This window comes from Chelonus insularis, unplaced genomic scaffold (assembly GCF_013357705.1).
Source record: "Chelonus insularis isolate UGA/USDA-ARS -01 unplaced genomic scaffold, ASM1335770v1 scaffold_362_pilon, whole genome shotgun sequence".
Classification (NCBI taxonomy): Eukaryota; Metazoa; Arthropoda; class Insecta; order Hymenoptera; family Braconidae; genus Chelonus; species Chelonus insularis.
This window is the reverse complement of record NW_023276793.1, coordinates 122,409-138,471: the sequence shown is the minus strand read 5'-3', so window position 1 is coordinate 138,471 and position 16,063 is coordinate 122,409. Positions and strand designations below refer to the sequence as shown.

At 28.2% G+C, this 16,063-nt stretch overlaps 6 protein-coding genes across 13 annotated transcripts; 4 read left to right on the top strand and 2 right to left on the bottom strand.

The window, feature by feature from the left end:
• The first annotated feature begins 196 nt into the window (after nt 1-196).
• crn (pre-mRNA splicing factor crn) lies at nt 197-2,591 on the top strand. The gene is made up of 2 exons (XM_035094348.1): nt 197-428; nt 546-2,591. The coding sequence occupies exons 1-2, from the start codon at nt 393-395 to the stop codon at nt 2,535-2,537; spliced, it is 2,028 nt and encodes a 675-aa protein (XP_034950239.1). The 5' UTR covers nt 197-392; the 3' UTR covers nt 2,538-2,591.
• Nucleotides 2,592-2,981: 390 nt separating this feature from the next.
• Nucleotides 2,982-4,551, top strand: LOC118073616 (uncharacterized protein DDB_G0283697). The gene is made up of 3 exons (XM_035094235.1): nt 2,982-3,343; nt 3,421-3,745; nt 3,808-4,551. Exons 1-3 carry the CDS (start codon nt 3,027-3,029, stop codon nt 4,150-4,152), a joined length of 987 nt encoding a protein of 328 aa, XP_034950126.1. The 5' UTR covers nt 2,982-3,026; the 3' UTR covers nt 4,153-4,551.
• A 269-nt stretch (nt 4,552-4,820) lies between these two features.
• Cul1 (cullin 1) lies at nt 4,821-8,631 on the bottom strand. 3 transcript variants are annotated; one of them, XM_035094331.1, is made up of 7 exons: nt 8,240-8,631; nt 7,330-7,931; nt 6,117-7,259; nt 5,869-5,987; nt 5,577-5,801; nt 5,267-5,486; nt 4,821-5,153 (listed from the first exon to the last, which is right to left on the bottom strand). In XM_035094331.1, the coding sequence occupies exons 2-7, from the start codon at nt 7,870-7,872 to the stop codon at nt 5,073-5,075; spliced, it is 2,331 nt and encodes a 776-aa protein (XP_034950222.1). In that variant the 5' UTR covers nt 7,873-7,931; nt 8,240-8,631; the 3' UTR covers nt 4,821-5,072. The 3 variants fall into 3 exon arrangements, with proteins under 3 accessions (XP_034950222.1, XP_034950224.1, XP_034950223.1); XM_035094333.1 differs by lacking the exon at nt 8,240-8,631 and adding an exon at nt 8,063-8,164; XM_035094332.1 differs by lacking the exon at nt 8,240-8,631 and adding an exon at nt 8,059-8,151.
• Nucleotides 8,632-9,199: 568 nt separating this feature from the next.
• LOC118073735 (protein CutA homolog) lies at nt 9,200-10,512 on the top strand. Of its 2 annotated transcripts, XM_035094439.1 has the most exons (6): nt 9,200-9,513; nt 9,715-9,819; nt 9,904-10,009; nt 10,082-10,131; nt 10,194-10,236; nt 10,304-10,512. In XM_035094439.1, exons 2-6 carry the CDS (start codon nt 9,743-9,745, stop codon nt 10,376-10,378), a joined length of 351 nt encoding a protein of 116 aa, XP_034950330.1. In that variant the 5' UTR covers nt 9,200-9,513; nt 9,715-9,742; the 3' UTR covers nt 10,379-10,512. The 2 variants fall into 2 exon arrangements, with proteins under 2 accessions (XP_034950330.1, XP_034950329.1); XM_035094438.1 differs by having other exon boundaries at nt 9,210-9,819; nt 10,304-10,509.
• Nucleotides 10,513-10,549: 37 nt separating this feature from the next.
• Nucleotides 10,550-12,072, top strand: RpS18 (ribosomal protein S18). The gene is made up of 4 exons (XM_035094437.1): nt 10,550-10,675; nt 10,920-11,105; nt 11,507-11,608; nt 11,870-12,072. The coding sequence occupies exons 1-4, from the start codon at nt 10,673-10,675 to the stop codon at nt 12,035-12,037; spliced, it is 459 nt and encodes a 152-aa protein (XP_034950328.1). The 5' UTR covers nt 10,550-10,672; the 3' UTR covers nt 12,038-12,072.
• A 59-nt stretch (nt 12,073-12,131) lies between these two features.
• Nucleotides 12,132-15,883, bottom strand: EndoB (endophilin-B). 5 transcript variants are annotated; one of them, XM_035094425.1, is made up of 9 exons: nt 15,525-15,883; nt 15,043-15,184; nt 14,849-14,977; nt 14,579-14,741; nt 14,432-14,495; nt 14,312-14,347; nt 14,007-14,197; nt 12,809-12,944; nt 12,132-12,370 (listed from the first exon to the last, which is right to left on the bottom strand). In XM_035094425.1, the coding sequence occupies exons 1-9, from the start codon at nt 15,585-15,587 to the stop codon at nt 12,260-12,262; spliced, it is 1,035 nt and encodes a 344-aa protein (XP_034950316.1). In that variant the 5' UTR covers nt 15,588-15,883; the 3' UTR covers nt 12,132-12,259. The 5 variants fall into 5 exon arrangements, with proteins under 5 accessions (XP_034950316.1, XP_034950317.1, XP_034950318.1 ...); XM_035094429.1 differs by lacking the exons at nt 12,132-12,370; nt 12,809-12,944 and adding exons at nt 13,472-13,596; nt 13,832-13,858 and having other exon boundaries at nt 15,525-15,882; XM_035094426.1 differs by lacking the exon at nt 14,312-14,347 and having other exon boundaries at nt 12,135-12,370; nt 15,525-15,879.
• Between the last annotated feature and the right edge of the window lie 180 nt (nt 15,884-16,063).

Sequence of the window (16,063 nt, the reverse complement as noted above, 5' to 3'; positions counted from 1 at the left end):
TTTTTTATATAAAAGCTGATCATCAGTTATCTAAAAAATAGTATGGTAAATAAGAAAATTCTTTTTATAAATTTTAAATTAATTTTGAAAAGTCCGCTTCAAGACTTAACATGTTGCGCCCTCTACTAAAATTCAGAATGAACAAAAGTGGCGTCCATTAAACAATGCTAGGTCAGAGAAGAGAGACTAGTCTAACTAGGGTAACCTAGGTTAACCTCTCATTCGTTGTGATTCCAGTGTCGTGTGTGCATTGTCAAATAGTGGCTCTATTTATAATTTTTATCATAGAAAATATTTATTTTCGATTATTTTGAGAAATCAAAAATCTTCTGATAACTCACTATTAAATTTTTAAAGCTTCAATAATAGTATTATAAACAAAAGAAATAAAAATGGAGAAACCACAGAAAATGCCAAAAGTGGCAAAGGTAAGATATTATAATTATAAAGCATTTTTACTGTCTAAATATTCATATACATTATGACATTTGAATATTTATTCATTATTTGAAACAATAAAACATATTAATTGTATAATTTCCTAGGTTAAAAATAAAGCTCCAGCAGAAATACAAATTACTGCCGAGCAACTGTTACGAGAGGCGAAAGAGCGAGATTTAGAGATTCTACCTCCACCACCTAAACAAAAAATCTCAGATCCACATGAATTAGCAGATTATCAACATCGAAAAAGGAAAGCTTTCGAAGATAACATTCGAAAAAATCGTATGGTAGTTGCTAACTGGTTGAAATATGCCCATTGGGAAGAAACACAAAAGCAAATTGAACGAGCAAGGTCAATTTACGAACGTGCTCTAGACGTTGATCATCGCAACGTTACATTATGGCTGAAATATGTAGAGATGGAAATGAAAAATCGTCAAATAAATCATGCACGAAATTTGTGGGATAGAGCTCTCACAATTTTACCCCGAGTTAACCAATTTTGGTATAAGTACACGTATATGGAAGAAATGTTGGAGAACATTGCTGGAGCTCGACAAGTTTTTGAACGTTGGATGGAATGGGAACCAGATGAGCAAGCTTGGCAAACATATATCAATTTTGAAATGCGCTATAAAGAAATTGATAGAGCTCGAGCCATTTATGAAAGATTTGTCATGGTTCATCCAGACGTAAAAAATTGGATTAAATATGCAAGATTCGAAAATGCTAATGGATTTATTAAAGGTGCAAGAAAAGTCTATGAACGAGCTGTTATCTTTTACGGAGACGAAACTATTGACGAAAAACTTTATATTGCATTTGCCAAATTCGAAGAATCCCAGAGAGAGCATGAACGAGCTCGGGTTATATATAAGTATGCTCTTGACCATATACCCAAAGATAGAACTGAAGAAATATACAAAGCTTATACTATTCATGAAAAAAAATATGGTGATAGATCCGGAATAGAAGATGTAATTGTTAGTAAAAGAAAACATAAATATGAACAGCAAGTAAAAGAAGATCCGTACAATTATGATACGTGGTTTGACTATCTGAAGCTAATGGAGGCTGAAGGAAACAATGTAGAAACTCGGGAAATTTATGAAAGAGCTATAGCGTACGTCCCACCCAAAAGAGAAAAAGACTTTTGGAGAAGATATATTTACCTTTGGATAAACTACGCACTGTTTGAAGAATTAGAAACAGAAGATATAGAACGTTGTCGCCAAGTTTATAAAGTCTGTCTGGAATTAATACCACATAAAATATTTACTTTTGCTAAAGTTTGGCTATTATATGCAAAATTTGAATTAAGACAAAAGAACTTAGCAGCAGCACGTAAAGCATTAGGACAAAGTCTTGGAATGTGTCCGAAAAATAAATTGTTTCGTGGTTATATTGATTTAGAGATTCAGTTAAGAGAATTCGATCGGTGTCGAAAATTATATGAAAAATTTTTAGAATATGAACCTGAAAATTGTACAACATGGATGAAATATGCTGAATTAGAGACTCTCTTAGGAGACATTGACAGAGCTCGTGCAATTTACGAGCTTGGATTGAAACAACCTAGGCTTGATATGCCTGAGTTATTATGGAAGTCTTACATAGATTTTGAAATAAGTCAAGACGAACCTGCAAATGCTCGAAATCTATTTGAACGTTTATTAGAACGTTCTATTCATGTTAAAATATGGATAGCATATGCTAAATTTGAATTATTTAATGCTAATTCGGAAGAAGGAATCGATAGTGTGGCGGCAGCAAGGCGCATTTTTGAAAGAGGAAATTCTGCTTTGCGAGCTAATGGAGAGCGAGAAAACCGAGCTCTACTCCTTGAAGCATGGCGAGATTTCGAAAATGAAAAAGGAGATGACGAAAGTCGTGCTAAAATTAAAGAAAAGATGCCAAGAAGAATTAAAAAGACTCAACGAGTTGTTGGAGAAGATGGTACTGACGGTTGGACAGAAGTTTTTGATTTTGAATTTCCTGAAGACGAATCTCAGAAACCAATTCTCAAGCTTTTGTCTATAGCTAAAGGATGGACTGCACAGAAACAATCAGAAGAATCAAATAAATCATCATAAATCATTGTCAATAGAAAGTTAAATAAAATTGTAAATAAAATTCAAGGTTTTATATGTAGTTTATTAACTTTATTAAAATATTTAAAAAAAATTACTTAGTTTTATACAATTAATATAAATATTATGTTGATTTATTCTCAACAGCATCACTGCCGTAAGTAACGTCCGATTCAACATAAATTCAAAGATTTGCTTGTGAAACACTTGGTCAAACTACACATTAAGTATTGTCGAAATCCTTAGCAATAATAAATTTAAAATCTTCCTTACAAGTATTTTCTAATTGCTGATTTCAAAGAAAGAAATAAATAATATAATGAATAAATTCACTAATTTAATTTTTGTACCTTTCAGAAATAGTAAGCAGCGCCACCTCATAAAGGACAATTTTTGCAATGAGTAAACCCTCTTACCTTTTTTTTTGTTCATCTAGTAATTAAATAACAAATAAATAATCTAGTATATAAAAAACAAATAAAGCTTATCACAATGACAGATGATTTATTGAATAAAGAAAGAGAATTTCGTCGAATAAATAAAGAATTAGACAAAAAAACTAATGAATTGTTTAAAGAAGTTGAACTTATTATTAATAGTAGTAATAATCATCTAACTACAAAGAGTTTACTTTCCACAGGATTTTCTAAATTTTATAATTTATCTAATGACTTGAATTCTTTTGATTCTCAACAATCATTTGATTCCGATTCTTTTCACACTCGCAACAAGAATAATACTCCAAATATTAGATTGAAGGATAATTGCTCGAATTCAAATATTAATAATGAAGATAAAATTAACATTAGGTTTGTAATATTTTTTTTTAATCATAAATTATTTAATTTTATTCCATAATATTATTGTGTTTTTTTGGTATAATCAGAAATGAAGCAATTCCATTGATAGATGATGATTTTTTTTCAACTGAAAATAATTCTGTGAAAAGCAATGAAACAATTATAAAATTTTTGAAGGCAAAAGTAAAAGTATTAGTGAATGATTTAGATACAGTTAAAAATGAGCTTAAAAAGAAAGATAACTTGATTAAAGATTTACAAAACGAAAATACAAAGATCAATGAGTCAAAGGATAAACTCAACAATCAAATTATCAATTTAAAAAGTACAATTAGTAAATTAGAAAACACTATTTCAACTCAACAAATGGAATTACAAGCACGTCTGAATGAAAGCTGCTCATTAAAAAAGGTATAGTTAATGTTTTTTTAAAACGTACATTTTTATCTACAAAATTGATAATTCATTTTTAGGATATAGAAGTGATTAAAAAAGAATTAAAACATGCTAATCAACAAATCAGTAGTTTGGATTTACGTTTAAATAGATCAGTAGAAGACAATGAAAAATTAAAAAATAACATTAAATCAAATAAAGTTGAAGAAAGAAGTTTACGAGATAAAATACGGAAATTAGAAGATAGTGAAAGATTGGTGGTGAAGAATTATGAACGACAATTTTCAGAAATTTTACAAGCATTCAGAAAACAGTCTTTACTGATTGATAATTTGAAAAAACAGAAAGCATATTTAGAAGCAAGTAAACAGATAAACTTGACTCGTGAAGATTTTTTAAAAATATTGAAACTAGAAGTTTGATCAATAAATTGTAATTTTTTTGATTAATTATGACATACATTAATTAATAGTAAATCGAGTGCAAGTATCAGTTTGCTTTTAACTTATGAGTTATTTACAGTTTTAATGAGTATTTAATCTTGTCAGTAATGTTTTGTTTTAGTAAAATACATTAATGTTTATTAATATTGTTAATTTAATAATTATCATTATTAATTGTAATTAATTATTCTGAACTCTTAATGTTAAACTTTGTCTCTCACTCAGTATTTTTTTTATTCGTTCACACTTTAGCCTCATATACATGAAACACTGAAATAAACATTGAATAAAAAAATTTTTTTTAATCATTATTGGCCGCATTTTACTATCATTAATTTAATCAATTACTCATATTGCACCTAAAAATTTCATAATAATTAACATTGTAACTGACACTTGAAAAAATGAATTTGTATCATTATCATATCCATTAGCGAAAAGACATTCTATTCATTCAAATTTCATATTAATAGACATAAAATATTGAATAATTTACTGCCAATGAGTATAAAGAAAATAATAATGCAAACTCTTGACAGTAATATAATTTTATATTGAAATAACGATTGAACAAACTAATTATTTTTTATTAATATTATTATTACTATTATAAATATTTGTATAAATAGGAAAAAAATATTGAAAGGATTAATAAATGTTTTTTCCTTTATAATGCGACCTCTGGGATAAGAAAAGATAAAAAAACCGTAAAAGAAATTAAGAAAAATGTTTTTCTATGTAAATGAATATTATGATGTTTTTTTCCTTTTTCTTTTTTTTATAACAATGTTTTTTTGCGTATCCTTGTTTGAATTGATTATTGATGACGATGAATCTAAATTATTTAGTATTTTAGTTACGCAAGTGATAGTTATTAGTCGTTGTTTTAGCTTAACAAATCATGCTAAGTAACTGTAGGTATCCTTTTGGCCTTCAGTGCGTTCTAAATACTCTTTTTCAATTAAAATATCTATACATTTCTAAAAAAGAAAAAAAATAAATACATTATCAAATTTACCATGAAATTTTTGCTTGTAATATTTCAAACTGATATTATATATCAGATATTATATAATGATAAAATTTATCTTACCTTAATAACGTGAACTCGAGGTTTGAACCGCGTACTTAATTGATTCAGTACTTCAGCAACGAGTTGCTGATGTTTCAATACTTTTCTCATTTTCATAATTCTAACGATTGCTGCTTGAATCAAGAGTTTACGATCTTCTTCAATATGTTTATGAGTGGTTTCTTGTTCAACTTTTAGTTCTGTTTTCATTGGTATATTAATATTAACACGTAATTTTTTACTGAAATTTAAATTTAAAAAAAATAGTTCAATAAACATTATTTTATCAATAAAACACATATTAATTTAGATAAATAAAAATATAAATTACTTTTTATAGCCAGTAAATAATTCTACAGTGGACAATGGAGTAAGTTCAGTCTCATCGTCAACAGGCGCCGTTAATAATTTGGCTTTCAATAATATTTGAATGACTTGAAGGAGAAAGTCCATTTTTATTTGTGTTGCATCATGTAATTGTTGAATTGTCCACACCGTTGCTGCATTATATTGCAACAAAACTGCCATTTGAAAAGTTGATGCTTGTAAGGTATATCTAAAATAACAATGAAAATTAATGAATCGTGAATATTTCGTAGGTGGTTTTGAATATAAGTATTTACCGATTTTTGAAACAATTGGTGTGTAATTCGCCTTTAGACATGTTATATAACCAATTGAGTTTCCTGCCGCTATGTTGTGAGCTATAGAATGTTGTAAATCTATGAACTGAGCGTTCCAACTATAAATAATTAATCAATAAATTATTTATTAGGTATTTTAGTTGACAATGAATATATTTAAAGTAATTTGCTAATTTTTTAAATTAATATGTTATTCGTTATCAATAGCAGAATGATAAATAAATTACCTCAGTTGGTAAAGAAAAGGTAAATGACTGTTGAAATGGCCATGAACCAGACGATAACACTTGAATACTAAAATCAATGTCCAATCCTTCTTTGGAATTAGTCAAATGTCTTTTAAAAGCTTCATTTAAATCTTTAGATACACCAATATCTTGAAACATTCTTTGAAGTTTAGACGTATATTCAAATCCACAAGCTTGTTTGAGTTTCGAGATCATTGAAGCTTCAGCATCATCACTAGCACTCATGTGTTGTACCAAACGTTTAGCCAACATTTTACTATAAAATTTCTGGAAAACGTCTTTGTCCTCAATGTACTTAAATACAACCATAACTTGGTTTAATGTATCCTCCAACTCAGCCTCTTCAGGATTTTTACTGCTTTTCTTCAACAAAAGATCACAATATTTGGCAAGTAATTCAGGCGATTTACTGCTACTATTTGCTGCTTTCGTGACAGAGTTACTGTTGATAAACCTGCCACAAGCTTTGTCTAATGCAGCTACAAATCCACTATCATTATTAAAAGCAACCAAAACAAGTGCATTATATTTCTTATGAACTTCTAATATCGTATTAACATAAATTTTGGGATCGTTAGCAGCGGTATCACCACATTTATCAATTGCTGCTAGTCCCTGATTGGCAATATGACCTTCTAGCAAGTTACGCAGTTCACCAAGACCGTTTGGTATCCTTGCAACCAATAAATACATTCTTCCCAAATCAGGATTTTTATCAGAGTCTAAAAGGTTTTGGAACTCGGCATGAAATATATCTAAATGCTTTTCAATTAATACACGTTCACATGTTTTAGCTAGACGTTCATTAGTCATTTGATGTAAATAAACTTGCACACGTTTTTGTTCTTCTAAAAGTCTTTGCTCAGCTTTTTTCATATACTCCGTAACAGGATTTTGTCGTAAAAATTCAGAACTTTCACGAGTATAAAATCTCTCAGTATCTTCTAAGAAAACATTTTCAAAAGAATCCTTGTAAACTGTTAGGTTTTGACCTTTCGCACCAGGATCTTCTTCATTTAAGCCCAATTCAACATAACAATTGATTACACCGCTAACTAAACGAGTATTTATCGTTTCTCCATTTCTTTCCCGTTCAATTAATTTTAAAACTGCATTAGTGACCTATAAAATATTTGTATGAATAATGTTGCTACTTAGTGAATTATTAATTAGATAAAACATTATAACATACCTGTCTATTAAGGTGCTTAAAAAGATTATCTCTCCAAGTTACCAGGGCCAATTGATAAATTTCATAAATTCCTTTACGCCCTTCCTCACATTCACGACGTACCCAATGTCGATTAAGATAAGCACAAACTCCATTTAATACTTTGCTACTAAACTGATATTCTTCCCATTGTCTTGTATAAAATTGCAATACATCTTCATCCATTAAGTCAATGCCATGTTTTAATAAGCTTATTAGATAATTTCTTAAAAATTCACGCAATCGCTTGTACAGTTCTAATCCTACAAGTTGCGCACCACCAGAAGCATGACCCTTTTTACTTTTGTTATTAGATCTATTAACTTGCTGATGTACACTCGTGCAATAATTGTAAACATGTGTGTACAATTCAATATATCGTGGTTTTGACATACATTGTCTATTGTAAACTTGTTCAATCCCCTCTCGTAAATCGCCCCATATTTGATCTAGATCTATTTGTTTCAATCCTGGTGGACCTCCTTGATGACTACTTCCACCTCCACTACCTCGATGATTGGACATTTTTTAATTTTATAATTTTTTTACACTCGATTTTCGACTAATTATCACCACAATGATTTCTAAACAAAGAAAAATTTATTTGGTTTTTTTTGAGGTTAGAATTGCAACTTGGTTTGGATTAAGTAATTAATCGATGTGTGCATAATGTTTGGAAATATTTCAATAAATTAGTATTCTATTACATACATACTTTACATTAATATAGTAAAAATTAAGAGAAATAGTCTAACGTTTTTTTTCCTTTTGTAACAAAATTTGCAAAAAGGTTATATTACAAAGAGTGATTGAGTCATCTTAATGAAATGAAAAACATTTAACTAAGATATAAAATTAATAGATGAGTATAATAATCGATTAATGAACTTACTTTGTCTGACTTTTATCGCTGCATAACAATTCTTAAGTTTTCCAGTTCTTGATAATACTATTCTAAAGGTATATGAGCACCCTGCTTTTTTTCTTCTCTTCCAAACTTAGTGATTCACATGCACATAAAACCTAACGGATGTATTTAATTGTTTTTCAATATTTAAATTATACTCAAAAGTTCAATAATATTTATTTGAAAATAATTCGAAAAAAATAAAAAAAAAAAATAAAGTTTAGAATAGAGTTAAAAAAATAATCTAAATTTGTTTTCCGTTTCGTGTGTATGATGGTTTTGATGGGTTAACGGGCCTTAGGTACTCTCGTACAATTTTTACGTTCTCTTTTCTTTTGCCTGGTTCTGCTTTTCTTTCTTTCTTTCTCGATTTCTCTTTATCTCTCACTCTGTCAGCAGGTTAAGTTTTCATTTTCACCAACATTCTCAGTAATAATTCCCCACAATTATCGAAACTATACAATTTACAGGGAATTTTACTCAAAAACAAAAAATCAGTGCCGACTATCGGTAATTACAATTATAACCGACCGTCAATGAAATTTTCTATTTTTTGCAAGAAATTTAAAAAATCGTTTCCATTTAGTGTTTATAATTTTATTACATAAATCATATTTAATATTTATATAATTTGATCCAAGATTTTACAAGAAATTTCGTTTAATTGAAATCATAGATGTTCACTTAAATTTAATAGTTAAAAAAAACGTTTGATCTACTATTATGGTGATTTCTTCATTAAAGTAGGATAGTAAGATCTAATTAATATAATGTTGTCATAACAGAAATGATTCCTTCAGAATAAATTAATGCCACAGTAAACTGTAAGAACAACGATATTTAAAATATAATGAATTATAGTATTTTTAGTTTTGTTTAATGTAATAATAAATACCTCATGAAAGTAAGTGATGGCATACCCGGATCGGCACCTTGTCTAAATCCTTGAAAAAAAAAGACCAAGTTATTAACACAATTTTTTTTTTGAAAATTTAAACTATACAAAGCACATTGCTGATACTTACCTAACCATAAAACAGTTGGAATAAAACCATAATGAAATACCACTTTCGTTACATCTATAATCATGGCAATCTTTTGTTTTGTTCCTGGTTTTAATGCCATTCTGATAGTTAATTTATTTATGTTTAATCGAGACTATTCAATAAGATAAGGACGAATTTAATTTTTCGTAATTTACGAAAAACTTATTATAACAACAGTAAAACTTGGTTATAGCAGCACTAGTAATTTTTGAGGTACAGCGCCATAAATATATATCAGTGGTGGCCAAATTTTTTTCTTCAAATTCTATTGATATTTTTTGTATTGATAATAATCATCAGCACATAATTCGACAATACAGTCAATATTGTATTTATTTGAAAATACTAACACGTTGAATCGTAAATGCAAGCTAAACCTTTCATATTTTCACTTTGCACTTTATTTTTTACTAGAAGTTATTTTGTCCAAGGGAAACAAACAATGAGTTCTTTATCTGGAATATATTCAGCTGTTTTTGTAACAGTGCCTAATTCTGATGTAGCTAAAAATTTAGCTCAGTAAGTTATCTGTCATTTGATAAATATATTAATTATATTTTATTTGAAGTAACATTTAAAAATAAAAGTCGTTTTTTCTTTTAGTGGTATGGTGAAAAATAAGATAGCGGCATGTGTAAATATTATTCCACAAATAACATCGGTGTATGAATGGGAAAATAAAATTAATGAAGATAATGAACTTCTTTTAGTAAGTGAAATTTTTAATAGTCATAAAATACATTTGACATAATTTTTATTCTGCATTTTAATTAATTTTCAGATGATAAAAACACGAACTGAAACAGTTGATAATCTTACACAATATGTCATGTAAGTATCGATTAAATGAATAAAATTGACATCATTTAATAATTATATTATTCTAATTGTAGAGATAATCATCCTTACACAAATTGTGAAGTTATATCACTACCAGTAAGTAGTTGTAATATTAGTGTTTATATTTATGATATATGATATTTTAAATATTTTTGTATTATAGATTCAGAACGGAAGTGAGAAATATCTTAATTGGATTGGTGGAATAGTTCCTTCTTTAAAAAAAAACACAAAATAAATGAGCTTTAGATCATAATCATTTTCGTTCAACAACTCATTATAATACTTTTTTAAATTGTATTGTAATTTAAATTTTTATTAATTTAAAGAATCTTTTTTACGAAAGTTTTCTGTAATAATCATTGTAAATGTAATATAATTTATTCTAATATAAAAAGATTTTATTCACAACATACTATAATCTTATTCTTGTACTTTGGTAATATATAAATTAAATTATCCCGCCATTTACTCTTTGAGTCTTGTACATCCGCAACTGCGCTTCCTTTCTGTATATGACATCTAAACGAAAATGGTGAGTGAATACGAGTGCTTGTGACAAATCCAAAATTTTGTAAAAAATCTGCTAAAATTATTCATACTTTTTTGATTATAATTAAAGATTAACTATTTTAAGATGATTTCATGAAAATATTTTTTATTTAATTTCTTGAGTAATTTAAATCTCAACTGAAAGTGTTTTGAGGTTATGATAATTAAAAACATTGATATTCATGTACTTATTGCAATACTTTAAGTTGTTTTTTTGTATGTTTTAGTCGCTCGTAATACCAGAAAAATTTCAGCACATTCTCCGAGTTGTCGGAACCAATATTGATGGTAACCGAAAGGTTATGTTTGCATTAACTGCCATCAAAGGAGTAGGTAGACGCTACTCCAACATTGTTTTGAAAAAAGCTGATATCGATTTAGATAAACGAGCTGGAGAATGCACTGAAGAAGAGGTAATAAAAAATATATCAAAATCTTAGATATGAAAATAAGGCACGACTACGGTTTCCGTGGCGCCACGAAATGATAATGAATTTCGATAGAACAGTCCAAAATAAGACGAAAATGAAGAATAAAATTTTTTCATATCTCACTTAGTTTTCGAGATATTGATACTTTAAATTTTGGGTTTATATGGGCTTATACATGGGCATAATTTTGGACTACAGAATTAGAGGGTTCTCTCCGGTGGCGGCCTTCGGCCGCACCGTTTAATGAAAAAAAATCACCCTGCAAGTACATTGTACCAAGTTACAACAATTTTGCGAGGCAAAAAAAAATCGCGGCGCCACGGAAACCGTAGTCTCCCCGAAAATAATATTTTTACATCGACTACATTCAATATTATTTGCAGGTCGAAAAAATTGTCACAATCATGGCAAATCCTCGACAATATAAAATTCCGGACTGGTTCCTTAATAGACAAAAAGATATTGTTGATGGAAAATACTCTCAGGTAATTAATTATAAATTAAATTAATTTCTAAGCGTGGATACACGACCATTTAGAATTGAATTCACATTTTATTTGGCTGGTAGTCTACGCTATATTAACAGCATGTTTATGAACTCTTATGACACTTCAATATCTTTAAGTATCATAATCGATTTTTAATCAACTTGCAACAATAGAAGATATATATTATTAAGAAATGTATCATAAAATTATTAACAAAAATTTTCCTTCGAAAGTAACTCAAGTTTTTTATTTCTTCAGCTCACAAGTTCGAATTTAGATTCAAAACTACGTGAAGACTTGGAACGCATGAAGAAAATTCGTGCTCATAGAGGACTTCGACATTATTGGGGTCTTCGTGTTCGAGGTCAGCATACTAAAACAACTGGACGTCGTGGACGAACTGTTGGTGTATCCAAAAAGAAATAATTTTCTTAATTTACAATAAAATTTTAAATATTTAATTCTGTAGTTTTTTATTTATTTTTTTATTCCTTAAATTATTGACACTTCAACAAAGCCCAAGAATATTTTAAAACTCTTAAATATTTTCAACGTGGAATGCTTACATAGATAGATCATATATGAAGTCTAAATTAAGTCAACGAAAGTTAAATTACACAATAAATATATTCCTTAAAACTTAAACAATTAATAAATGGCTATAATTTCAAGATATACTTTTGGAACTTTTCCCTTTTCTCTGCCTCTAATACCTACTACATAATCTTCGTCTCCTGGTATATGACATATGTTAATGACCTAAAAATGATTCAGAACAAGAAAACATTAGTTTAAATAGATTTCACGTTAGATTTAATACACATAATGCGGAATAAATTATAAGATCATCTTGTTATTTTTAAGTAACTTTATTATCTAAATAATAATAATAGCAATAATAATAATAAGTATACGGCGCCAATTTTAACATCAAATATATCAACATAAACTTATACAATAATAAAAAAAATAACCCATTAATAATAATGCTTTAATTTTTAAAAATTAATTTAAAGTAACACAAATATTTATTAAAATTAAATCAATTAATCTCAAAGCTCTTACATTTGAATAACATTAATCATGCTATCACATAAAGGTTAAAGTTGAAATAATTATCCGTATATAATTTATATAAAATAAACAAATAGAACTAATGTAAATAAAGAATCATTACCAAAATAACATTTTGTTTACCTCATCTTGTGTCAAATTAAGTTCAGTTGGATCCCTTGCATTATAATCACATATTACTCTTGCTTTCTCTTGTTCGTTATTGATTTGTTCATTAACATTTTGTTGATTTGTTGAATGATATGTTCCACTTGTTAGACTAAACAAGTATTTACAAACACCGGTAATCTTACATTATTCAATTATTATAAAAAAAAAAGACATTGAATGAATATTTTTTTAGACTTCAATTTAAGCATTTTAAAAATATTCCATACATCCAATGGCACAAATAAGCATGCAAATCAAAGTGTTTCAATAAGAACCAACAATACACTGAAAATTTAGTTTCTTAACGTAAAAAGTTAATAACGTGAAGAATTAATAATCTGCAAACAGTATAATATCTTTTTTCATAAAATTCATTAATTTTTTAACTATTATATACTAATAAGTTTTAAATATTGTATTGGTGTTTAACTATTCATCTAGTTTATAATAATTATCAACGTTAACAACGTTAGCTATCTACATATTTATCAATAGGAAAATTTTAAGCGATAGATCCAGCTATTGAGCAAAACAGTTTCTTAGGAAATTTTTAATAAACTATTAAAATTGAAGTTTAAGCAAAAATTAAATTATTTCGTTAATTCTGTATTGTAGATATATTAGTTTCAAAAGTAGCAGTAACATAGTTAGAAGTAGCGAGAGACTGATGACTAGGTGAGTTTTGCGTATTCGTGGAAGAAGGTGTTAGGTCGATTACTTCTTCACTGTTGACTCTCAATAAAGGACTTGGTTGCCGTGCCCTGTACTCCCATAAACAAGTGGATATGCCAGAAAGAAGATACCATAGATTATTTAACATCAGGAAAAATAAAAAAGTGAAATTAATGACAAGCCAATAAAGATAAAAAAAAAGTTTGAGAATATAAGCTTTTATGATTCATGAGTAATGATGCTAAGCATCTTTTTATTTTATTGTTTCTAACATAAAATAAACAAAAAATGATGATTATGATGCATTAGACCATCATTACTCACTTTCATCACCAATCAAGTGTCGGGTAGCTTGAAAGTGAAAGAATCGGATTTTAAACAATGAAATAAGTGCGAATTAAATCATGATTGCGTTATAAATAGTAAAAGCTTGAAAATGAAGTCTAAAAAAATGAATAGATTATGAAAGTTACTATTTCATGAACAAAATAAAACCTACCCATCGAGTTCTCTTTGTAGTTCTTGCATTGTTGCATGACATTGAGCATAATGACGAGCTTGAGCTTCGACAAATTCGTGAAGACATCGCAAATGTCCTGCTTGAGAACTTGAAACTCCTTCCAAGAGTAACTTTGTTATTTCTGCTTGTCTATCAAACTCTGATTGTGCCACCCTCAACTCCCTCTCTGCCTAAGTTGATAATAATAATAATAATGAATCATCGAATACTAAGATGAAATTGGTTATTGAGTAAAGAGTTTTCAATCTAAATTATATCTCTTGTATTTACTATCATGTCAATACCTGATCAAGTAAAACTTCTGGTGATATACCAGATTCCTAATTAATGCAGCAAATAACGAGATCAAGAGTTTAAATTTACGAAGGGGAAATAATATGAAAACTATTAAAAATATAACTTACACTTTGCTGTCCCAACATACTTCTGGCTTTTCTAACACGGTTTTTACAAGCATCTAAGTCAAGTCTAAACAAATAAGAAAAAAGTAAATGAATATAAATATTTTGTTATAACCAATTGTTTGCTTTTGACCAGTCCATTTTCCTTACCTTTTTGTTTCTAAAATTTGCAATTCTTTGGTGATTGTTTTCATTTCGCCATCTAAGAATTTTCTTAATGGCTGAATATAACAGTTAGCAGCAGTACCAATAAAATCTCTTTCAATTTGTCCTAATTTTTGTTGACACTGTCCGACTTTTATTAAGGCACTACCTGTAATTCAAAAATATTAATCAATAGAAAATTTCATTTTTATCTAAAGATGTGTGAAAAAAAAATGAATGAATTAATTATGCAAGAAAAATAATGTTATACAATACCATAAGGAATTCCAGGACCAAATTCATTGCCAGCCTCAATCATGTCTATTCCGACATATTCCAAGTTACTCAATCTATTCGGCCTTTTTTTGTCCATTTTTTCATAAAAAAAATCTTCAATTCTGTTACCTATTAATTCAACGTTTATTAGTGATGAATAATTCTAAATAACAAAAAATATAACAATGAATCACCAGGATTAGGCGTTAACATTGCTTCCATATTTCTTAGAATTTTTTCAGTCCACATTTTAGTTGTATTTGCACGTTCAGTAAGATGTTCAAAATGTGCATCAAGCTCAGTTTTTTCTGAAGTCCCAAGTGTTTCTTCTGTAAGCTGAAATAATAGTTTCCAATTGATTGTTCTATCATTTATAATTCATCTATTAGCTTTAATATCCTATTGAGGTTATAGGTTTAATTGTATTTATTTGTCAACATTGTTTGATTAACGCAATTTTCTTGCTACCAAAATGTTCATCGACTTTAGATATAATACAAAGAAAAACTCTAATTTATTAAATGAGATATTCCATTTTATTTTTCATATAGAGAGTACGTAAATATGTAGGAAACATAATGGAACAGTCAAGGAATTTAAATGACTCCCACATAAAAACTTGAGATTACTCACCTAAGAATATAATAATACGTGATTAATTATTTATTTCACATACCTGAACAACTCTGCTAAGTGCAGCTCCTGCATCCTTAACAAGCTTTTTTACGTTAAACTCCATAATTATGTTTTTTATTTACTGTTATTGTTATTAAATTCTACGCAGAAATAAAAATGACATTAATAAACTTTTGAGGTCTTCCTTCATACACTGATTATTATTGATTACTGATTTTCAGTGACAAGCAGCGCTGGTGTTATGTGGTAAAACATGCATGACGTATGTGTATAGTAAAGACAATAAATTATTAATAATCACAAACGAATATAAGAGTATCAAGTACTTTTCGCATGCTAATCGATTTTTGCAATAAATATTTAATAAAAATAAAAAGATTTTTTAAACATTTACAAAGTTAGCAACAATTTGATGTAATGTTGGTATAAAGAACTATCAAAGATAGTGGTGATAAAACAGGAATTTATAATATCGATATGTAGGTAAAAACAGGGGCATTCAGAGTATTGGATTGAGCGGGAAGTGATCATCGAATAATTTTGAATATGAAAAACAGATCGCTCAAGCCTTACACAACT